Here is a 26,178-nt window from a genome sequence, read left to right on the forward strand (position 1 = left end):
ATATAGGAAGCAAGGTGGTTATCTAAGCATCTTACTTAACTTTGATTACAGCACCATCTTCTACATGCCATTCTCTTTCTCTGTAGCCAAACTGCTTCTCCTGCTTCTTCTAATGAACGAACAGGCAATATTAGTATCAATCCACAACTCTAATAGGATCAAATACTGTTAGGGATGAGGAAGACCTTTCCAGAAAGAAAAGATTGCCAACTATCTGGGCCAAGCATCCTGGTAACTCAAAGAAAATAAAGCTTTGCTGCTCCCAAAGGAACGGGTCACCGTTCTTAGTCCTATCCTGGCCTTGTTCTTATGTTAGCATGTCCTGCTCAGGTTAGTATTTCATCAAAGTTATCGATGAAGGGATACCACACCTGTCAATGAGCATCCCAAAAAAACAAACTCTCAGCACCCCAGAAAATCCAGGACTGGGGCAATGAAGCACCTCATCCATGAAGGGAATCTCAGTGGTCACTTTCATGCCAAGACAAGTTGTTATTAATTGTGAAGTCGTGTCCAACTCATTGCAACCCCATGGACAACGTTCCTCCAGGCCTTCCTGTCCTCTACTATCTTCTGGAGTCCACTTAAGCTCACTCCTACTGCTTCAGTGACTCCATCCAGCCATCTCATTCTCGGTCGTCCCCTTCTTCTATTGCCCTCAATCTTTCCCAGCATTAGGCTCTTCTCCAGTGAGTCTTTCCTTCTCATTAGGTGGCCAAAGTACTTGAGTTTCAATTTCAGGATGTGGCCTTCTAAAGAGCAGTCAGGGTTGATCTCCTCTAGGACTGATCGGTTTAATCGCCTTGCAGTCCCCCAAAAAACAGCAAATGTAAACATGTTTTGGAAACTTTGCCTTGTTAAATTGGAAGAAAATACTTACTGCAATGGAACAGCTTCTCTAAAGAATTTTTGATAGAAAGTCTAGAGGAAAATCCTTCCTTGCAGTCTCTGCTGAAAGGGGCAGAAGGGAGATATTTCAAATCTGATGGCAGTAAACTGTAGATGGCATATACTGAAACTTTGTATGGATATTTTCTTCTAATAGGTCTACCTCTTATTGGACTAAAAAAAGTAGTTTCAGACATTATATAGCTCATGAACAAATTTTGAACAAGGAATTTTGAACTAGTTGAAATCTTAGGTATCCATGAGGAGGTGAGCTGTGATGAAATACAATACATGTTATGATGTCACTAGCCAAACTCTGCCCCTTACATACTTGGACAATAGCCCCATTGTTGGCATTAGTCTAAATTGGAATGTGCACTTATGTCGAAATCAAATCTGAATCAGATCCTGTCCTCTTTAAATATCAAACTCCATTTAATTGTGCCGGTACTAATATGCCTAGGCCTAGTTCCTAGAAATACTAGAATTCAAATGTGCAGCCTTCTGAACAAAGGAGGAAGTAAAAAATAAATAAATTTAACAGGAAACACCCGTCTATATTAGCAATATTGAGACAGCAAGATAATATTGTTCATAGGATTGTTGAGGAAAAGCAGACAAAAATATGGAGATGTAGCCTAAAGGAGAACAACTGAAAAAAAAAATATTTGGAATAAGAGCTTTATGATTTCCTCACAACAAGCTGACTGAGAATCAAATCACCAGGTTCTCCATGATAATTATTTGTTTATAAACTTTATTTTGATAATATATAAAAAGTAATTCTTGCTGCATCAATTTCAGAGGTGGCTGACTGGGAATTGATGACCTGGCTGTAGCATCCAGGGGCCTGGTCATGACTCTTGATGTTTTCTCCAGATGCAGTTCATAAATTGCCAAACAGGGAAACATGAAAGTTAATGAACATCAAGAAACAACTACAGCTTCATGAAAAGTGAGTGTAATATTTCCTGTTAGCAGTTAATAGAATCAGTAGATAATCAGTGCCCTGTGGAGTGGTTCCAAGTTTTGATAAATGTTTCCTAGCTCCAAAATATGAAGGATTGAGAAGGATCCCAGAAGAAAAGCTCATCCAGAGTTCCATTTGTTTGGAAAACAGAACTGAGTCTATGTTTATTGCAGGTGGGAGCTCTGTTTTCAGCCATTGTATAGAAATACCAAAAATAACTTTGGCATTTTAAATGATCAAATCCTGTTTAATCCTGCAACGATTGAAAGTGCCGGGTTACTTTAACTTTTTACATGCTGCTGTTCCTGCAACAGAGAACAAGTCTCAGAGCTTGAGAGCAATAGAGAAGCCCTGCACTGTACTGTCAATGCAAAACCTGACAAACTGCGTAATGTGCATTACTTTATAATAAACAGGATCAGAATTAAATGTTTCAGCCTCCTTCCTTTGTAGCTTAAAGGATTAGGTTCTGCCTGGCATTCATCTTTTTTTTTTTTTTTAATTCAAGAGGTGCCATCTTGCCAAAAAGCAGCTTGGAAAACCAGTCTCCCATGCTCAGATTTAACACCGATCAGAGTCAATTACAGGCTTAAAGAAAGAATGTTGCAAAGTCAAATGTGGGTTATACAGAATAAAGAACAACTGAGTTGGAAAGGACCTGGGCAGTCTTCTAAGACAACCCCTTGTTCAAAGAGGAGACCCTATACCACTCTGGACAAATGGCTGCCCAATCTCTTCTTAAAAAGTTCCAGAGTTGAGCACCCACGACTTCTAAAGCAGGGGTGTCAAACTGACGACATGCAGGCCCGGTGACTCATATGCAGGCCACGCTCACCCCGGCTCCACAAAGGCAAAAAAAGTCATGATACATCATGATACTTCACATGACGAGATCGAGTTTGACACCGGTGTTCTAAAGGGAAACCATTCTATTGATTAATTGTTCTCATAATCAGGAAATTTCTCCTTAATTCTAGATTGGATCTCTCCTTGATAAGTTTCCATCCGTTACTTCTCGTCCTGCTGTCAGGTGCTTTGGACAATGGGTTGAGTCTCCTCTCTGTGACATTGGAAGACTGCCATCATGCCACTCCTGGTCCTTCCCTTGGTTAGATTAGATATTCCCAATTCTTGCAACCGTTCATCATGTTTTAATCCCTAGCTCCTTAATTATCTTTGTTGCTTTTCTCTGCATTCTTTCTAGCCTATACTTCGGGTCTAAGTATAAAACCTTATTTTTCTCACTACTGAATTGCATTTTGTTGGATAGGGCCCAGTGTTCAGGTCTGTCAAGTTCTTTCCAGATCTTGAGCCTATCTTTACTGAGTCATTGGAATTTCCAGGATTTACTAAAGTATTTAACACTTTGGTTTGGTTGCAGTTTAATGAAAATTAAACTTTTCACGATAAAATTGATACAATCACAAACAATCCCGTGATTTAGCTTTTTGCACTTATTTTACATTTAGTATCACTTCTCAAAAAACATACCTTTTCCCCTAAGTCTTACTGTTTTGCAGGATTTGATTTATACTTCATACTTTGGGGGAAAATATTGCTTTGTTATCCTTCATTTATCCATCCATTGTGGGATCAATGGGCATTGGACATCATAGAGTTAAACAGAAAAAACACTGCAATGAACTTAAAATAGCATTCTACAGGATGATCCCTGTAAATGTAATTTGTCTGTATTAGGGGTAGGCTGTGGTCTTCCTAATTCCAGCAACCCAATGCTGTAGTGCCGGTAATGAAGAAAGTTGGATGTTAATGTTTTGATAATTTCTGCTTCTGATGTATCTATTTATTGATATAAAGGATATACAATACAAACTTTTTTTATATATCCACTCTCATCGGGAGAGGTCATAGGGCAATCAGAAAAGTTGACTGAAACCACATCTGGTTTTGTATGTATATGCTTGTGATGCATATAAAAAAAGATGAGGCTTCAATCACAAGGTTGTGGCCACCATTTTGACTTTTTCAGACCTACCTGCAGATGCTCCTGGCCTCCCCCTGTGCATTGCCTTATCCTCAAATCATAGAGTGAGGAGGATATTAGAGGCTAAGTATGTGTCCAGGGCACAACTCACTGGGTCAAGTGTTCCCAGACTTTCTCAGGCCATGGAATCTGTTAGTAACCATCATCATCATCCCAGAAGTCTGGTCAAGAGGCAAAATTCTAAGCATAGAAAATTGGATGAGTTCCAATGAATGTGTTCTTCTCTATAGTCTCTTATGGAATCCCATCAAGTTCTTATAGACACTTATGCAAGACACATTTGAAAAACCCTGCAGCAGATATATGACTCACTACTTTGTGTGGCCACTTGTTCCATTGACTAACAGCTTGTACAGCCAGGCAGTGCCTCATTTTTTTGTCTTATTTTAATTGTTGCAATAGTTTTCCAAACTTTTATTTCTACATGCCTTCAATGAACCTATGAACGGAATGATTCCTGTCCTTTTTGATTCTGTTCCACAACAGGGATCCTCTAAAATTCCTTTAAATGGGGATAAGAGCAAATAGTGGAAGAAAGGTAGAGGGGGGGGGACAAAATGTACACCTGCTCTCCTGGATTTTCTTCATGATAAGTGAATTGGCCCATCACAGATGTTCAGATATTCCCAAAAGATAGCCCCACTCTCCATCTCTTCTACAGTGGCTGGGAGGATTGAAAAATCACCAGCCAAAGAGTAACCTGGTAATTCTGGATCATATGTTGCTACAGCATAGAGACAACTGATTTAGCTAGGAGACTGAATGGGTCGCACAAATAGAGCCCCAAGTTCTCTACTAATATTTGAGAAGAAAATGCGATTCTGGAATGTCCTTCAAAGGAGTTAAAAGTGTCCTGGCTTTTGAGAGAAGTTTAGTACGAAAAATGAATAACCACCACTGAAGAATTTATCAATAAAAAAAAGTTCTGAAGAAAGAATTGCTATGGGATCATTCAGAGGAGCAGATTACTTTCTTTCCCTGAAGCCCCTCACTCAATCGGTCAAGAAGGCTGAGAGACGCTCCAAAAAAGATGTGGGCTACTTGTGACTTGGGAGGTGGGGGGGAATAGGGAAAAGGCTTCCTTATGTAATGCAGGCTGTAATCAAGGAAGCTGAAAACCAGGTCAGTTGAGGGATTTCCTGTGGGCATCATACTGTAAATATGATTTATTTATTTTACAATATTTATGTTGTATTTATAGTTAAGGTGACCAACCATCCTCCTTTAGGGAGGACAGTCCTCCTTTTGTAAGGTCTGTCCTTCCTCGAAAAGTGTCCTCCTACATGTCCTCCTTTTTGATATTTGAAGACTAATCTGCGGGGCTTTTTTTTCCCTCATAGAATGCTCAGAACGGTGTTCCGGCATATTTTGTATATGCGTTTTTTTCAACTTTTGCATGAGATGTGCTACTCCCCCTATTGGCTTTCAAAAGCCAATAGGAATTGCTGCTGAGCGCGCCAAAACACCCAGCTGGCAAACTTTGCACATGCAAGTTGTCTGCAGTGAAGGCGAATTGGCACGAACTTTGCACCCCTCCCTGCTACCCAACTACACCATCTCCTAGTTAGTTCCGAAGATACCTGGAGGAGATTGGAGTGGTAAGTTTCTCTTGATCTTCGGCTCTGCTAGTGCAATAATGGGTGCAGAGGCAGGGGCAGCGGGGGTGCTGAGGGTGAGGGTGTGAGGGGCGGCAGCGGCTGGCTGCCCCCCCATGCTGTGGGAGCCACGGGGCTCTCTCTACACGGGGCTGCACAGGGTGGGCAGTGGTGCTGGCAGGGCAACTGCAGGCAGGGTGTGTCGACAGTGGGCTGCCCCTCGGGGCCAGAGCCGGCGCAGCTGGTGCTTTGGGAGCCGCGGGGCCCGCTCTACACGGCAGGGCAGCGGTGCTGGCAGGGCGGCTGCAGGCGGGGGCGCGGCGGGCTGTTGACCTTCCATGGGCCAGGTCAGCTTTTATGATATTTTTTTCTTCAATTTATTTGTGTCCTCCTTTTTATTGTAAAAAAGTTGGTCACCTTATTATAGTACTATATTCATAGAACATTGTAGGTAGAATATAAGACTCTGTTATGAGGTTCTGGCTAAGTTTTTTTTGCTCAGATCATTTAAACCTTACACTATGGTTGCAATAATTTTGAGAAATCCTAAACTTTTTCCAAACAGAACAAAAAGCAATCAATATCGATGCAGGTTGTGTCACTCACTTTTACTTGTGGAGTACCAACCTAATATAAATGTGAACAAGTTGCCAAGTGCCTGAAATATAATCATGTGACCTGGGGGGGACATACAATATTTGATGATGGCTGGAAATGCTTCACAGATGGTTGTTAAAAAACCAGTCACAAGTTGAGGACTATCTTATGGAATTGGAAAGCATCAAGTCTGTGCATCTGAATGGTTTCTACATCAAAAAGCAAAAACAAATTTACTGTAATTTTATCAGTGGGAGTATCAGATAGATTAGAGAATTATACAGTTGGAAAAGACCTTGGAGGTTTTCTAGTCCAAGCCTAGTCAAGCAGGAAGACTCTAGTCCAGTGGTGGTAAACCTATGGCATGGGTGCCAGAGGCGGCACTCAGAGCCCTCTCTGTGGGCATGCGCACCGTCGCCCCAGTCCTAGGCCTTCAGCTGGGTTTTATAAAACCTTTTCGCTTTAGGCCTCCACCGCCATGTGCAAAAAAAAAAAAGGTTCAATCAATGAGTCAATTTCAACTTCTCGCGAGGAAAAAAAAGATCTTGCAAAGTTGGAATTGATTGATTGAACTTTTTAGTCCCACCCAGTCTGCCATTACCGCAGCCACGCCCCCCCATTTGGCCACACCCAGCCAATGGGCCACACCCACCCAGCACTCGACGATGCATAAGGGGATTTGGGGTTGCAGTTTGGGCATTCGGTCTCTAAAAGGTTCACCATCACTGCTCTAGTCTATATCTTTGTCCAATCTCCAATTGCCTCACAATTCTGGAGGCAAGCCATTCCAGTGATTAATTGTCCTCATTGACAGGAAATTTCTCTTTAGTTCTAGGATGGATCTCTCTTTGATAAGTTTCCATCTGTTACTTCTTGTTCTGCCTTTTGGTGCTTTGGAGAATAGGTGGACCTCCTCCTCTCTGTGATAGCCTCTCAAATATTGGAAGACTGCTATCATTTCACCCCAAGTCCTTCTTTTTTTTACCTTCAGAGAACATCCCAGATATGAAGACTCTTTTCTTCATTCTTAGAAGAAAATGAAAATCCTAAATAGCTGCAGAAAAGTGAAACTTCCTGCTCCTATTAGGCAACATTACATTTCCAGCTGTGATGTTTTTATTTAGTGCATCATCTGACTTATGGTCCGACTTCCTTGTTTGATCTTTTGTGTGTACAGCTAAGGCTCTTTTTGACAAGTGACTGCAATCTAGTTCAGATGTAAGTCCAACTAGGTTCAATCACAAAATCAGGGATTACATTGTTCTTTATTGGCACAAACTCCATAACACAGCAATGAAAAGCAATAAATAAATGACATGACAAATGATTTGCTTTCTCTTTAAGTGTGATGCCATGGAAACTGTCCGAAGATTTACTAGATCCAGAATAATGTCATAGCATCATATTAAACAAACAACAAAATAATTGTTAGGAAATAATACACACTCACATATATCAACAGCAACAACTGTTCCAGCTTTTAATTAGGATGACATAGACCAATCTTTCTTTATTTTTCCAGTTGCAAGGATAATTATCACTTTTTAAAGCTAGAAAAGAAAGCAAGGGCAATGCTTTTCAACTGCAAATCTGAACACTGAGAGAAATTATGAGATCATTTGTTCTGCCAAAGAATTCCTTGACTTCCGGAACCTCATAATGCCTGGCCTTTAAGGTGAAAGTGATTGTTACGTTCCTGGATTAAAATGTGAGATGGAAAACCAATTTTTCCCTCCACTTTCTCCCAGTATGGGTGTCTGCAGGAGATGGAGGGGCTCAAAAAAGGTCAAAGTGGGAGCCAGAGTCATGTGGTTTCAATGTACATTAAAAGCAGGAGGATTTGACCATCTGGCGGTGGCCACCATCTTGACTTTTTGACACACACACCTTCCCAAAGACTCCCTTTTCCCAGTCACCTGCTGCTGAATCAATTCTATCATCTTTGTTGTTAACTCTCCTCCTTTGCAATACAAGTAATCCTCGATTTACAACCATTCATTTAGCAGCCGTTCAAGATTACAACAGCATTGAAAAATGGAACTTACAACTGGTCCTCATGCTTAACAACCATCATGGCATCCCCACAGTCACATGTTCATAATTTGAGCACTTGGCAACCAGGATGGCTTTATAACAGTTGCAATATCCCGAGGTCAGGGGATTGCCACTTTCGACCTTCCAACAGGCAGAGGAAATGGAGAAAGCTGAATTTGATTAACAGTCACGTAGTTCTCTTAACAACTGCAGTGATTGCTTAACAACTCTAGCAAAAAAGGTTGTTACAATCAGCCACGACTCATTAACAATCCCTTTGGTTAGCAACAAAAATTCTCTTACGGTCCCAACTTTGTGCCAGTATGGACAGTAAGGATTACCTGTAACTGGAAGTAGAAAACCAAGTTCCCTTTACAAAATTATTACAGAATAACAGAGTTGGAAGGGACCTTGGAGGTCTTCTAGTCCAACCCCCTGCTGAAGCAGAAGACCTAATACAATTATGGATAAATGGCTGTCAAATCTCCTCTTAAACCCTCCAGTGATGGCACCCAAAACTTCTGGAGGCAAAAGCTGTTCCACTGTTTAATTGATCTCACGGTCAGGAAATTTCTCCTTAGTTCTAGGTTGAATCTCTCTTTGTTAAGCTTCCACCCATTGCTTCTTGTCCTATTTCCCCCTCCCTTCCCCCCCCCCCAGATGTTTATAAGTACAAGAACTGGTCACAATTTTTTTCAGCGCTGCTATTTGACTGATTTTTCCAGATACTTGAGGGAGAAAGTTTTCACTATCACTTTCCAAAGAGCCCAAGAAACATACACTGGTGAAGCCCTTCAACCTTATTTGACTGAGAAAAATCACAAAAAAAGAAAGGAAATAATAAAGCTAAGCGAGAAAGAGGAAAGAAAGATATTTCTTTAGCAAAGAATTTCTCCTGTGGTTCAAACCAGCCACAGCTGTGATATGAGTTTTACTATTTTGTAACAGAGAGAAGATGAAGGGGGAAAAGCACTCATAAACCAGTAGAATAATAAGGAAAAAAAAATCTTTGCTATTGTGCAAATATGTGAATTTTGATGCTTTCACTTTGCATCTATAAATTGAATTTAATTTTGTGTTCATATGTACAGAGAGAGAGAAAGAGAGAGAGAGAGAAAGGAAGTGTGTGTGTATTTGTGTGTACGTGTGTGTGTGTGTGTGTGAATACAGGTAGTCCTGGTTTAACAACCAGCCATTCAGCAACTGTTTGAAGTTTTAGTGGCACTGAACAAGTGGTACTTTCCACTGGTCCTTATCCTTTTGGCCATCCCAGTATTCTTGAGTTCATGTGATTGCAATTTGGGTGCTTGGCAATTGGCTACACATTAAAGTTGTAGCATCCCATGCAGTGGTGGAATTCAAATATGTGAACCACAGGTTCTCTGTGTGGATGGCACTTCCAGAAGTCCATTCTGAGCCTAGGCAACAAAAAAATTAGCTACTGGTTCTGCTGAAGTGGTGCGAACCAGCTGAATCCCACCTCTGATTCCACGGTTACATGATCACCATTTGCAACCTTCCCTGCCAGCTTCTCCCAAGCAATATGGAAGCGGGCAGGGCAGGTTACATTCTGCTCCAGTAATTGACTTACACTTTCCCCACCCATCAGCAGCTATCCCTGGCCTTGTCGCATTTGCACCACTGCCTGCTTGCAAGCTACCTGGAACTTGTTTAACGACCCGCGATTCTCACTTAACAATGGCAATGTATAAGGTGACCAACTTTTTTACAATGAAAAGGAGGACACAAATAAATTGAAGGAAAAATATTTTAAAAGCTGGCCCGGCTGTGTAGAGCGGGCCCTGCGGCTCCCAAAGCACCAGCCGCGCCGGCTCTGGTCCCAGGGGGCAGCCCACGATCAACACACCCTGCCTGCAGCCACTCCGCCAGCACCACCGCCCACCCTGCACAGCCCCATGTAGAGCCAGCCCTGCGGCTCCCAAAGTACCAGCCGCACCAGTTCCAGCTCCGGGGGGCAGCCCGCCATCAACACACCCCGCCTGCAGGCACCCCGCCATCACCACCGCCCACCCTGCACAGCCCCGTGTAGAGAGAGCCCCACGGCTCCCACAGCATGGGGGGCAGCTGGCTGCTGCCACCCCTCACACCCTCGCCCACAGCCCCCCACCGTCCCACAGCCATTATTGCCCTAGCAAAGCCAAAGATCAAGAGAAACTTACCGCTCCAGTGTCCTCCAGGTATCTTCGGAACTAACTAGAAGATGGTGTAGCTGGGTAGCAGGGAGGGGTGCAAAGTTCCTGCCAATTCACCTTCACTGCAGACAACTTGCATGTGCAAAGTTTGCCGGCCGGCTGTTTTGGTGCGCTCAGCAGCAATTCCTATTGGCTTTCGAAAGCCAATAGGGGGAGTAACACAGCTCATGAAAAAGTTGAAAAAAAAACATCAAAAAAAGGTGCCAGAACGCCGTTCTGAGCATTCTATGAGAAAAAAAAGGCCCTGCAGATTAGTCTTCAAATATCAAAAAGGAGGACATGTAGGAGGACACTTTTCGAGGGAGGACAGAACTTAGAAAAGGAGGACTGTCCTCCCTAAAGGAGGACGGTTGGTTACCTTACAATGTAGAGTGCCAGGATTGCTGCCACTAAACAATGAGGTCATGCAGTGTTGTGCTTTATGACTGTATCACTTAGTGTTCAGACATGTTTTTCCTCAGCTGCTGTCAACTTCAGCTGTGTGAGGAAAAAAGCCAAGCAGCTTAAACAGTGAACCCAATACATCCAGGGAGCAGAGAGATCCAATTTCTCATTCACCCTCCTGTAAGGACGCTCACTGGTGATGTCCTGTTTATTGATTTAAGGGCTTTTGTGTATGCTAATATGGGCTTGATTGCACCTTCCAGTTAGTAATATGGCAGATCATTACCTATCCTCTGTGATTCACCAGCCTCCTTACAATCCAAAAGCCTTTTATCTGCTAGGATAAAGTTCTTTTTGTACACTTCAGATGTATGCCTGAAAAGAAGAGTTAAAAAATGCAAATAGGTTAACAAATGAGCTTTGAACCCCCAAATAAATGACTGATTAACTCTCTCCTCCCACTTCAGAACTTCTAAGTGTTTTGGTTGAATAATGTGTGATCATTAAGAGCTAAATGCATGCGGCCAGGGCTCTGTATTGCTCCAAGTGTATGTGCATCAGGCACAGGAAACTACCGCCCAATTCTCATCTCCTTGGAGTTCTGCTTTGTTGTTTTTGTTTCTTCCACATCCCCTTCCCTTCAGAAGACTTTTCTCGTAATTGTATTTCCACTGCAGGAAGAAAAAAAATAGTTTGGGATATTTTTCCACTGAAAGAATTACAGAAAAGGACTAGGAAATTCTTTATAGAAATTGGGATTGTCACATTGCAATCACAAGGGCTGTGTTTTTTTTAAACCTCAATATCCAGAGGACTCCTGTATCTTAATGCGATTTGATCCCAAATTTTTTTTTATTTATGTTAACTCCTGTCTTATCTAACGGGTTCTGAATACATCTGCACTTATCTTCCTTTTAAAATCTCAAGACTGCATCAGACATCTTGCAGAACTCCTTAAGATACTCCATTTCCCACCTAACAAACCTCCAAGTGGCCTCAGCGACTCTCTAAAAGAATGCAAATGACCAGCTGTCTGCAAGAAATATAAATCCTTCCATTGCCCACCATCCAGTCAGAGCTGAAAAAGCTTCTTGGATGAGAAGTGAAACGTATTCAAAGAAAAACAAGAAAGTCCAGTTGCCTCCTGAAAGAGCACCTTTGGGACAACCATAACCTGGATGACTGAGAATCTCCCTAGACAACCATCTTTAAAGAAACTGGCTAAAGATTGACATTCAGATAAAACCTTCTGGAAACTACAATAAAGCAGATAATTCACTTACAATTATAACATGGAATAAAAGTCAATATAACACCCAGATGATATTGATAGAAAGGGAACAAAATTTTGCTCAGTTTGAATTGGTTAGAAATTTTTATAACCAAAATTTGAGGTTCAATAATCGAAAAGCTTTAATATGGGAACCAACTTGGCATAGAAAGAAAGCTAGAGTTAGGTTTAAATGTGACATAAAATATCACTTGATGGGTTAAAAAGGCTTTAGAGATTTTGTCTGGTTTAATAACGAATGAAGGATGAGAATTGACTGTTATCATAGTTGATAATTATTCGCAGGAGTAAACCTGTTTAGGGGTTAAAAAGACTTTATAGACGTAGAGTGATGAAATAATAGATTATATTTTTAAAAATAGAAATGTACTTTTTGGAATTACATTATTATCTTAAATATGATAACTATTTTGTAATAGAGAGAAAGTTTTTGTTTGATTTAATAATGAATGAAGGATGGGAAGTTCCTGATATTATAGTTGATAAGTATTTGAAGGTGTAAACTTTATTAAAGATTTTTTATAGATATAGATTGATGAAATGATAGAATATATTTTTAAAAATAGAACTGTATCTGTTGGATTTATATTATTATTCTAAATATGGAAAATATGTTGTAATAGAGAGAGAGGATGAACTACTTGTGATAGGGAAAAAATTAGTCTCAATGAATGATCTATCATTCCCAACTATATTTTCATTGAAATGTAACTGGAATATGACAATGATAATTACTAAAGCTTAAAAACAGAATATAGATTATTATAATTGCAAGGTCAATGAGGATTTTTGTTGGATTGAATTTTACCTAAAATTGTATTAATTTTAATAAGTAATATTATATTTAGGAAATAGAGAGGAAATTGTTCATAATTAATTTGAGTTATATGTATACGATTTTGTCTTTGAATGATTCGACACCCTAACCAGCACGTTGTGTCCTAAGCTTTGTAAAAAATGGAAAAAACCAATAAACTTTTTATTAACAAAGAAACTGGCCAGTTTGATTTATGGTGGATCCTATACCAGGGTAGGCAACCTTGGCTCTTTTATGACTCGTTGACTTCAATAACTCAGGAATTCTGGGAGTTGAAGTCCACGAGTCATAAAAGAGCCAAGGTTGCCTACCCCTGTCCTATACAAAGACAACATTTAGCCAGAAGGACAAAGCTGCTGCAATATTTATAAGCAGCATAATAATATCTGTTATGGATCCACACTTATATTTAATTATATTTATATTATATTTAAAATTACATAGGGAGGGGGGGTCATTGACTTTTCAAGACAAGGAACATACTGTACCTAGTGCTAATTTAGGCAATTATAATCTCTGAAGTGAATAGCTTTATACCACAAATATTAAGGTGACTAACTGTCCTCCTTTAGGGAGAACAGTCCTCCTTTTGTAAGGTCTGTCCTCCCTCGAAAAGTGTCCTCCTACATGTCCTCCTTTTTGATATTTGAAGACTAATCTGCAGGGCTTTTTTTTTCTCATAGAACACTCAGAACGGCGTTTCGGCATCTTTTTTTGATGGTTTTTTTTTCAACTTTTGCATGAGCTGTGCTACTCCCCCTATTGGCTTTTGAAAGTCAACAGGAATTGCTGCTGAGCGCGCCAAAACACCCAGCTGGCAAACTTTGCACATGCAAGTTGTCTGCAGCGAAGGCGAATTGGCACGAACTTTGCACCCCTCCCTGCTACCCAACTATGCCATCTCCTAGTTAGTTCCGAAGATACCTGAAGGAGACTGGAGCGGTAAGTTTTTCTTGATCTTCGGCTCTGCTAGGGCAATAATGGGTGCGGGCGCAAGAGGCAGGGGCGGCAGGGGTGCTGTGGGCGGGGGTGTGAGGGGAGGCAGCGGCTGGCTACCCCCCCGTGCTGTGGGAGCCACGGGGCTCTCTCTACACAGGGCTGCGCACGGTGGGCGGTGGTGCTGGCGGGGCGGTTGCAGGCAGGGTGTATCAACAGTGGGCTGCCCCCCGGGGCCAGAGCCGGCATGGCTGGTGCTTTGGGAGCCTCAGGGCCCGCTCTACACGGCAGGGCAGCGGTGCTGGCAGGATGGCTGCGGGCAGGGACACGGCGGGCGGTTGACCTTCCATGGGCCAGGCCAGCTTTTACGATATTTTTTTTCTTCAATTTATTTGTGTCCTCCTTTTCATTGTAAAAAAGTTGGTCACCTTACAAATATATGCAGATGTTTCAAACTTAAACAACTTGGAATCTAGCCCAAGTGGTTGCTCCAGTGGGCCTGTGACATCAGGAATGGTGCTTAAAGGCGAAGTGGAGATAGTCCTCAGTGGTGGAGAAGAACAGGCAGAGTTTGGGGGGGAAATGGCCTTATGTAGGCCTCCTTTAGAGTCTATCAAGCTAGATAGGATTAAGACTCTGAGTCAGAGGTTCTACACTCTGCTTTAGAGGTCAAAGTATGTCAAAAGTGGCTAACCTTGCTCTGCTATGTATACAGTATATTGCTTCCAAGTCCTTTCTCAAGATACTATCACTATCCCCACCTCTTTTCAGTTACACATCAACACAGTGGGACTTCTTTCCCCAGAACTAGAAACTTGAGCCCAAGGAGGTGCTCTAGTGATTGTATCATTGAGGACTATTTCATATTTCCAATAGCAGTCTTCCAGTACCTGTCATAGGGAAGAAGGGGCTGATTATTCTCCATAGCACCTGAGGGCAAGATAAGAAGCAATGAATGTAAGCTCATCAGAGGGAGGTCCAACCTGGAACTAAGGAGGAATTTCCTAACAGTGAAAATGGTTAATTAAATTGAACAGCTTGCTTGCCGGAGTGATGGGACTGCATTACTGGAGGTTTTCTAAAAAGATTGGGCAACCCTCCAGGATGGTATAAGGGTTCCTGCCTTGGGCAGGGGGTTGGACTGGAAGACCTTGAAAGGTCCCTTCCAGCCCTATGATTCTATGATTCTATCTATCTTCAATATAGGATTTCCACATGCAACAGTATCCTGCGTTTGATAGGTCCAGTCTGGCAGGACTTCTCTTATGTAAGCTTTGGCTTACAAAGTCTTCTATTAAAAAATATTTAAACACGTTTGGTCAAACAAATGCCAAATGCTAAAGTGCCATTTGGACTCTGCACTTATTTCTTTCTTTCTTTTAGTTAGAAATTTGTTGTGTTTCAGATTAACAAAAAAATTAAGCATTAACTGAATGCTAGAACACCAAAAACAGAAAAATATTAAAGAATAACATTCCAGAATTACAAATTAATGGCGCTATATTTTAAATTGGGGGCTACAACGGAATGATCCCAGCATTTTGTACTCATTGTCTCACAGAGGTACTTGGCTCAAGGTATTAGATATCAGTCGGATATGAAGAATGACTGCATTTACATTGGCCTTGCCACTCATTGAACACCTGTTTTCATGTAATGTGGTAATGTCATACTAGACAGGCACAAGGGCTTGCTACTTCCCATTGCAACAGAATAAGCCACTGGAAGTTGATTGGCATCTGTGGAACATGTCGGGAATACAAATTGTTGCTTTCCTCTTCTGTTTCTGTGGGATAGGGGCAATTATTGCAGCCACAGCCTCAAATGAATGGAAAGTCACCAGCCGAGCATCTTCAGTGATAACAGCAACTTGGGTCTTCCAAGGTCTCTGGATGAACTGCGCAGGAAACGCGATGGGCGCTTTCCACTGTAGGCCTCATCTGACTATCTTCAACATAGAGGGTAAGTTACCAAGCAGTTCCGCAACAAGTGAGGGGCTCATGAATACATGGAGCATGATCTCTAGGAACCAATATAGTTTTACTGGTGCCCTGATATCTGTAGGCTTGGAACAGGAGGGAATAGAAGCTGAATTCCAAACTGTTTATTACTATTATTACTATATACATACATACATACATACATACATACATATTTAAATCTTTTGTTCCCGTAATCTTTAACTAGAGAAAACAATGCATCATAGGGCAACAATTTTTGAACCAAGGTATTTCAAATGGGCTAATTTACAGAATGCATTCAAAATCCAGGCCCCCATAACTCTGTGGAATTGAAATTATGGCAGATGTTATAAATCATTTAATGATATAAAATTATCATTAAACATTTTATGAATAATACAAAAGATCATAAAAACATTTTTAGTAGTCAACTTCTGATGTTTGACTGTTATTTAGTTGAACAAAGGCTAATTTCAAGGCAGATACATCTCTGAATAACTCCCAGAGTTTTTAGGAACTTTTCAAGTACTTTAGAAGCTCGGCCATTATTGAAGGCATTGAGGAATCTGGTAAAGAAATACCTCTGAATTGATGACCCAAAGGATCACCTGTTGTCTAGTAACTTTTATAATTTCTTCCATAAAGGAGAAGCACATTCAATCTCTTGACCTCTTACATTACAACTGTACATTTTCTGTTTTACTGCTCAGGATTCAAATGTAAACATATTCAGTTCCATGTATCCTATTATATTTTCATAGGTTCATAAATGCATATTAAGATATATAATATATATTAAGATATATTTAGGATTTAGATCTATAAGGGAAATGAAAATTAACAAATAGGAATTAGCTTTGAACTATTGTTTAGCCCAAATAATATAGATCATGGACTTGAGACAATAAAGGACACTCTATCAGCAAGTGATGATGTATTAGGATGAGAAATAGAAAATATTTATGAAATAAGATAAGAATATATTTAAGTAAGTAATATGTATATTCTAGATACGATGATTTTTATGTAGTGAAATAAAGGAAATTTGGATTACCCGAAATTTAAAAACTATGGATACTAAAGGTTAAATTGGAATATTCTAATAAAAAATTAAAAATTAGGTAAAACTTAAAAACAGGATATGGATTTGTATTAGCAAAAAATATATTGATAAATGTTTTAATTAACTTTGTTATAATTAAAAATCTATTAGCTTAAATGTGATATAACAAATGTTAAGGGAAATAGAGAAGGAATTTCTGATGATGTAACCTGAAATATGTACTAAAGATTTTGTTATTGAACCATTGATTACCCAGTCACCACCACGCTGCTTTCCGAATACTCAATGTAAAATTTGAAAACCAATAAAATTTGTTTAAAAAAAAACCAAATGCATATTAAGATGAATTAATGTTGAGGCAGTTGGTTATGGCAGCTAAAAAGTCCCAACAAAAATACAGGTAGCTGTAGTAGAAGCAGACTGCAGTTTAAAAGGAAAAATTACATTCCTCCAAAGTGCTCATTTTGGAAAAAGATTCCAGAATGCACATGCATAATTTCATATAGTTTCATTCAAGGCTCTAGAATCACTCCACCAATCATTGCAAGATAATTTTCTTTGAGAAAATGTTAGCACAATAGATAATAGATTAGCACCGAGATTATATTAGGACAGGTGCCTTCATGGACTTTCATCAGAATGAGACCAAGAAAAAAAAAAGAATGGAAACTCATTGCTTGAAGCACTTGGACCCTTTCATTGCATTAAAAGTGTCTTAGAGGACACAACTTGTCTGTTCTGTATTTATCATATTGCCATACTACTGATCAGAGTTGTCATTTTATGAATCAAATAATCCTGTGGCACCTTAAAATTTGGCATAATTGTAGAATATGCTTTTTTAGTAAGAATTGACTTTGTCAAGTACATGTACTGGGTCAGAAGTGCTATAAGAAAAAGAAGATAAAGCAGTGATCTTTTGATTCAGATGGGGATGAAATAGAAGATGAGAATCAACTTTCCTTTCTCAAATCAATGTGTTTCACAGAGTTGTTGTAGTGGAGAAAATATAGGTAGTCCTTGATTTATGACCACAACTGAGTCCAAAATTTCTGTTGCTAAGTGAGACATTTGTTAAGTGTGTCTTGCCCCATTTTACAACCTTTCTTTGCAACAGTATTAAATATATATATATTCTTCAACTCCTGGAAAAAAGATCAACTATAAATAAAATGATTAATTTGCAAAGTACTTATTATGAGTGTCTGCATATATTAATTTGTAGGTTGGTTGGTTGGCTCATTGAATATGGCCACCCATCTCACTTGCATGTGCAGTTAAAATGGAAGTAAAAATCACAACGTTCCACCATTAAAACCAATTTGAGAATAGTTAAAAGCTACAGTTAAAAAGTTAAAAGTTCATTCTACTACATCCAAACAGTTGTATTGGAAGATGAAAGTGAATGTTTGGGTTTCCAAACATTTCGTTACCAGGCTAGGTAACATCTTCAGCAGAGTTTAGGGGATGTTAGTGTCAGTGTTCTTCTGGAAGATTTATAAAAATGAACTGAGGCTAGATTTTAATTAGTTTTGTCCCCACTAACAATATATAAGTATGTTGCATGAAGATGATAAACTCTGCATGGAATGGGATAACCAGCAACATAGATAGATCACTTATTGGAGTTTTCTCCAAGAAAATCTTTCCTTCCCATTTCAGCCCATGAATAAAAGAAAAGAGCTGTATTTGGGGACAACCTTACAATGGCAATGTTTGTTGCTTTTCTCTGACTCAAAGGACCCAAGCATCCACAGTATAAAAGAAATCCATGTCAAGTCAATAGGCTTCCATTCATGGCACTTCCTATGTATTGAACCTGATGCTATTTACAAAAGTTTCTACTGTTTCTCTATCACGTTCTGCCTTATCACAATGGACTTTTTGCCAGTTAGATAAGAATCTCCATGTTGGACATAACCAAACATTTATATATACCCTAAGTACAAGCTTGTGGGAATGAGTTATATGTAAAAATCAACATTATGAAGAGATATGCAGCATCCTTGTCTTTCTTTTAAAGTTACGGTATACATACTGTAACTTAAATTAATAGTTAATCATAGATTTAATAATAATGAATAAGCAAATATCCCACTATTCATCTAGAAGGCCAAGGCAACACAGATGGAGATTTTATCAACCTCATTACAGTTCTTTTAGATTGGCTGGCTGTTCAATTAGCTTATTAGTTCCATGTTAAACTGGTATCTTTCTTTTGCTTGTGTAAAAATTGGTTTTAAATAATTCAGTAGAGTCATGTTTTTATTTCTATTATTTTGGATAATACATAATGTTTTCTACTTCATCTTCTCCACACCACTCAAGGGCTTACAAAGAACCTCCTTGTATAACATTTCTGAAACAATACACTTGGTTTTATCTTTGTTGCAAAATTAAGCTGTATGCTGTTTTCTATAAAACTAGTTATGGGCAAGCTATATCAGATGCTTTCTGATTCTGAAATAATATGGGAAAACAGCAGCAAAAATGATTGGCAATACACAAGGCTCATAATCGCAGCCATTGTTTCTGATTTTCCAATATAGTAATAGTTTCCACAATAAAGGAAAGAAACCTTGCTCAGCAAATTTTGGAGGAAGGAAAGGTTACAAGTTTCGTGAATAAACAAAGAGATTAATTTCTCCTCAGTTGAAGAACCAGTTAGCCCCTTGACCCATTGGAGTTTCAGAGAAGGCTCTTATTTGAACGCAATAATTTATGTCATCTTCTGAATTGGACTGGAGTGTTTTCTTTCTAGAAGTTAGAATAATATAGTTGAAAGGCGTCTTGGAGGTCTTCTAGACGAAGCATTGCATAAAGATGGAGAATAATATGTGAGGGCAGAATGTTTATTGGAATAAACAAAATAGATTCTGTGTAATAACATGCTTGGATGGGAGAGTGGGTCTATTAGGGAGGAAATAAGCTGAAGCTGTGGGAATGGGTTACTTGAGAAAAGTGTGCAGTAAAACAAAAGGATAGGATTGAGATTGAATAGATATTGGATTCAATGTGGACTAAATATAGAATTGAGTGGCCAGTGAAGAAATATGCACTGAGGTGGTTTGGTCACACAGAAGTGAATGAGGTCACACAAGTGAATGAGGGCAGAATCACAAAATAAATATATGAAGAAATGAATGGATTGAGAGGGAGAAAAAAAAACCAAGACATTCATTTTGGATGGAGTTTATGTGATCTTCATAATGAAAGCAATGAATGAGGTAGATGAGAGAATTTTGTCCAAGGCACAGAAAGGAACAGAGAAGTAGACCATAGAATTATACATATTGAGAATCATGTAGTGTAAAAAATCTTAGTTACATTTCCTTTTATTCTGTACTAGACTTAATTTCTTTTATTTACTTCTTCCCTATGTTTCGTCAATAATCTTATATAAAAAAGGAATAATGCAATACTTAAATTTCTGTGAGTTATCTAAGCTTAAACGTACCATTACAAGTTAGTATGAGTCTATTAGTATACGTATTAAAAGGTGAACCAAGCAATTTTATAGCTGGTCCCGTTTTATAGAATGTCCAATCCAATGAATGTTGGATATATTAGAAAGACTGTTTCTCTCCTGGAGGGCCTTCCCATAAAGCACCTTTTACAGGAAAAGACCTCCTGACATACTCTATTTCGATGCCAATGCCCCCATTCTCCACTGTAGAATACAGAATAAAGATTAACCAAGCATAACCAGAATGGACCTCGGAGGTCTTCTAGTTCAATCCACTGTTCAAGCAGGAGACCCTATGTGGGTTCATTAAAGAGAGACCCATGTTAGAACTAAGAAGACTGTGAGTTCTATTCCTGCCTTAGGCATGAAAGTTGGTTGGGGGGCCGGGGTTGGACAAGTCATTGGTCTAAGCCCAACCCACCTCATAGAGTTGTGAGAAAATAGGAGGAGGATGGAGTATTAGGTTGGTTGGTTAGTTAGTTAGTTAGTTAGTTAGTTAGTTAGTTAGTTATACAGTGTGTATGTATGTATGTATTTATATAGATATATACATACTAGATATAGATATAGATATAGATAGATAGATAGATAGATAGATAGATAGATAGATAGATAGATAGATAGATAGACAGACACACAGAGAGAGAGAGAGAGATGGAGATGGCTATAGAGATAGAGATAGATAGATAGATTGATAGATAGATAGATAGATAGATAGATAGATAGATAGATAGATAGATAGATACAGTACATACACACACACACACATACACATAGAGTATATATATGCATGTATGTATGTATGTAATAATTGCACATGCACAATAAAATATGTAGTACCTTTGGGTGTTACAGAAGACTACAGAGAATTTTTAACACTTTAGAAATGGTACAATTCACATGTTATCTCAGAATATATCTTTTAGAGGTCTTGTTGATTTTTGAAACACCATGAACTACAGGTGGTCCTCGACTTATAACAGTTCATTTAGTGACCATTAAAAGTTACAATGGCTCTGAAAACTGTTTTTAATAGTTATGACCTTTGCAGCATCTCATGATCATGTGATCATAATTCAGATACTTGGCAGCTGATTCATATTTCTGACCATTGCTGGGTGCCAAGGTCATGTGAATACCTTTTGCGACTTTCTGACAAGCAAAGTCAATGGGGAAGCCAGATTCATTTAACAACCATGTAACTATTGTAAACCATTGTGGCTTATCAGCTGCAATGATTCACTTAACAACTGTGGCAAGAAAGGTCGTAAAATGGGCCAAAACTCACTTAACAAATGTCTCACTTAACAACATAAATTTTGTGCTCAATTGTGGTTGTTAAGTTGAGGACTACCTTATTTCCAAACCTCTTTTCCCAATGCAATACTGAGAGACGTTCCAGGTAAATATATCTGTAATATCTAAAGCAGAGAGGAATTTGTTTCATCCACACTGGAGGCAAACCCACCTTATGTACCCTTCCTAAAGGAATCAGAATTCAGTTATCTGCTGAGCTCCATACATTTCTGATTTTGCAATAATAGTTGACAAATTGTAAAGAATTAGTACATTAAAAATGCATTGAATTGTATTGGCAAAAATAGTAAACACAATCCTATAAATTTTGTAAGGAAAAATGCATACAGAAATAGATTTGTTCAGGGAATTGCACACCAAAGGTCACTTTTTTAAAATGTGGGCTGAAAAACTTTCTTAAGTATTGTGGAGGAATGAGAGAGTCCAAGTTAGAAAAATGAATCATCATCAAATTTTTATTCAGTCATAGACCAGCATGGAAAAGTGAATAATTGAATTTGACCTTCTCAGATGGTTTATCTTTCATTAGTATGTATCCATGTTTTGCTTTACATTCAATAGTTTTATAGAAATTAAAAGGAAATAGGTCAATATCAGCAAGTATATTTTTAAATGGCCTACATTTTAGCCAGAGTAGAATAAAATAATATTATTTTATTCAGATGGATAAGAGATGATCTGGACTGGATTGCATATTCAGGACATATTTTCATGAGATATGTGTTGCGTAAGAATGAGGGTGTATAGTAGTGTACTCACTACTAGAAGTGCAGGTGAGAGCATGGAACTCCCACATGGTTTTCTGTTGTCCAGCCTGGCCAGAATCTTGTAGCATTCTATGGACAGCTATTTTGTGCAGCTTTTATCTTAAGAAGTAATATCTGATTAACTATATTAACGCACAGGGTGATGTCTTTATAGACTCCAAAAATCAGGGACAGTGGACTTTGTCTACTGTTTTTCAAGTGATAATGATAAACAAACTGTTCCTGGAATTGTGTGTCATTTTGAAATGGCCCATTTGTTCAGAAGGTTTCCAAAGGAAATGAGACCTTAGAAGACGTTAATATTTCATTTTGCAAATGGAGGCAATCCAAAAGACATACCTTTCAGGCTTTATAAATATATATATAAATAACTGGAATAATTGTTCCTGAAAACATTTTTATTTTTTAAAAAAACTACAATGGGCCTGTTTAAAGAGATTGGAGATTTTAAAGGATATCATGGGTGTTATAACCCTTTCAAATTTTGTTCCTTCAAAACTGAAAAGAAAAAAGTTCAAAACTTTTAATTCCCACCTCTCTATTTGCATTGTTGCCATAATGCTCTGTGTAGGAAAGACCTTTGCCCAATTTGGATCTTACTGAGAGTCTCAGTATTAATGCTATTGTTGAAGGAAAAGTCTTCATCATGGTTCAGTCCAAGCCGGGAATAAACAACATGGCAACTTCTTTAGAAAGAAGGTTGCACTTGATTGAAGAGGAGAGCCAGACAGAAAGATGGTTCTGGAAGAAAAGAGAGTGAGCACATGTAGGGAGTGGGTTTTTATACCCTCTGGAGCCTTTTGTTTGGAGTTGTTCCTGTGGCATGAACTTTGACCTGAGTCTGAGTGTGCCTTTCTGGTATTCAGATGGTGTTGGGTTAATCCTATTATGTCATATCCTACCTCCCTGGGGCTGTGGCTGATGACTCTTAGATTTTTGGTGTGAGGGATTGTTGATTCTAGGGATCTTTCTTCCTAATCCCAGTTTCCTGACTCCAGTCTTTCTGACAAGATTATCACATCTGCATTTCTGCAGACTTGGTTTCTGTTTGGGACAGAGAGATTTGGGATTGGTTTCTGCCTTTAAAATCCCTTAGGGAAATATATTCTGCCTTTTAAATATTTCCAAGAATATTTCTTTCTCGGGGGGGGGGGCTGACTTCTCACAATATCTTCTCAAGTAAATGCTTCTAAGCAATGTATGGTATTATCAACCATGCTGGCTCACTGAAGCATTTGATAGTAGCTGAATACCCTCACACAGACACACACACACACACACCAAGCAACTCTAAACATGGGCGATGGGTTTGGAGAAAAAGGTTTAAATTAATCCCATTCTTTGTCACGTATTTAAGACAATGCCTGATTTAGGGGACATTAACTCAGATTTTATTGTGGCCATATAGTTACAGTATCTAAAACTGCTTGCTTATGTCTGATTCTCTTCAAATCCACTGGACTTGATGATGATAAGAACACACTCTTCTCTATTCCTAAACATTGGACTGGGGTGAAAAATTCCCTTATAGTGTAGGACAATGTTTCTCAACCTTTGCAACTTCAAGATGTATGGACTTCAGCTCCCAGAATTTCCCAGCCACCCTGGCTAGTTCAGGAATTCTGGAAGTAGATGTCCACACCTCTTAAAGTTGCCAAGGTTGAGAAACATAGATATAGGTCTAGGAGAAATTCTTACCGTAGGATCTGTTTCTAAGCAACCGTCTCTATGGGTTGAAGTTGAACCTGCACGACATTGCTGAATCTCCTATTGTAACATGCCTTTTTCTTTTCCTTTCCAGCTTCTCTCACATAATCAAGTTCAGTCTTGTTCTGCACAATTTGTCCCAAACTAAGCAATAGGATTAGATGGCTCATTAAGGAATTAATTCCAGCAAATACATTCCGAACCTGACTTAAAAAACAAAGAAACGGAAACTTCATTTCAGATGGGCTAGGTATTAATTAAGTGGCCATGCTGAAACCAGAGGCACTGGCACAAAACTGAAATTAATCTTATTCTAGTGTTTTTGCCTCTGGGTGCTGAGAACTAGCATCGATAAAATTATTTTAGTGACAGGGAGATTTTTCTGTCTAAAATGCTCCTTTATTACCTGCTTTAAGATTAGGATTTGAAAGTGTGATTAGAAATATTATAATACATTAGGTGAAGCCATCTCGAAGATTTTAAATCTTGAGAGCTACACTAGTTAAATTATGTAACATACAGTGTACAGTGACTCTTGATTTTCCAAAAGCATACATATTTGGTATTAGTCATGGTGATGTCTAATGGATGATTAAGTTCCTTCCTCATACAATAAAAGGCATTTATTTCTGAGTCAGCTATAGCTGTCGGATTCTCTTACTGAAATTACACTTTTTCTACAAATCAGGTTTCCCCTAGCCAGAAGCCTTCCTTTCCCATGTCTTCTCATCAAGTGCTTCTGTTTAGTTTTTGGTTCACTTCAACAACTGGTCAGGACTTTTCTAGTACTGAGCAATGATTGTGAGTAATTTAAAAATAAAGTTACTAATTAGATAATTATTAAGGATCATTTCCTTTGGCATAGTTATTTTTAAAAAGCCATTAAATATAATGAGCCTATTTATTGTAATCCCCTTTATTATTTTTAGAAATAATTCAAGGTAGCGAATATATCCAATACACCTTCCTTCTCCTATTTTCTCCACAATAACAATCCTGTGAGATAGGTTGAACTGAGAGTGAGTGACTGGCCCAAAGTCATCCAGCTGGCTTTCATGCCTAGAAATCTGGTCTCCCGCTTTCTAGTCTGGCGCTTTAACCACTAGACCAAACTGGCTCTTGATGTTATGATTTTGGTGGATTCTGCCAACTTACTCTCAATAAAATCCATGATAATTTCTCTGATATTCTAGAAGACTCCAATAGCGCTCTGGTCTTAAAAAGAAAAGTTCCATACATGTCTTTAGGGGTGAAAATACATTATTATTATTATTTTTAAAAACCGTGTCTTTTAATAATGTTTACAGGATTTGTTGGCCTTCTAATCTTGAGAACTTCTTAAATCACCGGATCACAGACGCTGTTATATTTTAAAGTATATTGTGCAGAATATTTATAATTCCAGCTTATTTTGATTACTGTAAACTGGGATGTGAATGAAAAAAAAAACCCTCAGGATTTGGAATTTAAAAATCCTTTTATGTCGAAGAATAAGAGATTTAATTAATTCACGTATCTTATTGTTTAATCAGTAAACTTGAAAGTATAGTTACATTCCAGTTTAAGAGAAACAGAATATTTTTCTTCTTAATAAACCAAGTTGCTAACCAACTAGAAAAAATGAAGAGTTGGGAAGGCTTTCTATTACCTCTAGATAAACATTATTATCTTTAGAAGGAAGACAATAAAGAGCCAACCCTATTAATAAGCCAAAGGTTTGTAGGCCAGTATCCCACATATATCTGTGATGCCCAGTTAGTGAGTTTGGGATGCTTGTTTGCACACAGCCATGCTTCATTCCTGCCAGAATATTTAGATTAAAGAATGATTTTCCAGAATGTTATTTCTGCCTTGAAGTTCTTTGCTTTTAAAACTGTTTCCACTTTCACCCTCCTTTTCCCTAGTTTAATTAAGCATTGCAGTATTTTGACATGAACAAGTTAATGTAAACTGTACTAGAAAATGTTCTTCACACCAGTTTGTGGGCCAAACATTGCTTGTCTTTTCTTAGCTATTGTTTAAGTAATACAAAGTGTGAGGAGTTTTCTATGCCTTTTTTTCTTTTCTTTGTCAGGCTTATCTCTACCTCGGATTCCATGACAGTTTTCACAGTACAACCACAGATCTACAGTTAGCTTAATTCCATGTCAACTACTACCTGTATTAA

At 38.7% G+C, this 26,178-nt stretch overlaps 1 protein-coding gene across 1 annotated transcript in view; it reads left to right on the forward strand.

Moving 5' to 3' along the window:
- The first annotated feature begins 15,253 nt into the window (after window positions 1–15,253).
- The window catches only part of CLDN10 (claudin 10), a 59,852-nt gene continuing 48,927 nt past the window's right edge, over window positions 15,254–26,178 (forward strand). The window contains exon 1 of the mRNA XM_039337662.1: window positions 15,254–15,692. Coding sequence (XP_039193596.1) covers window positions 15,479–15,692 — 214 coding nt within the window. The 5' untranslated portion in view covers window positions 15,254–15,478. The remainder of the gene's footprint in view (window positions 15,693–26,178) is intronic.

This window comes from Crotalus tigris, unplaced genomic scaffold (genome assembly GCF_016545835.1).
Source record: "Crotalus tigris isolate CLP2741 ecotype Arizona unplaced genomic scaffold, ASM1654583v1 scf7180000017685.4511686, whole genome shotgun sequence".
In the NCBI taxonomy this organism is placed as follows: Eukaryota; Metazoa; Chordata; class Lepidosauria; order Squamata; family Viperidae; genus Crotalus; species Crotalus tigris.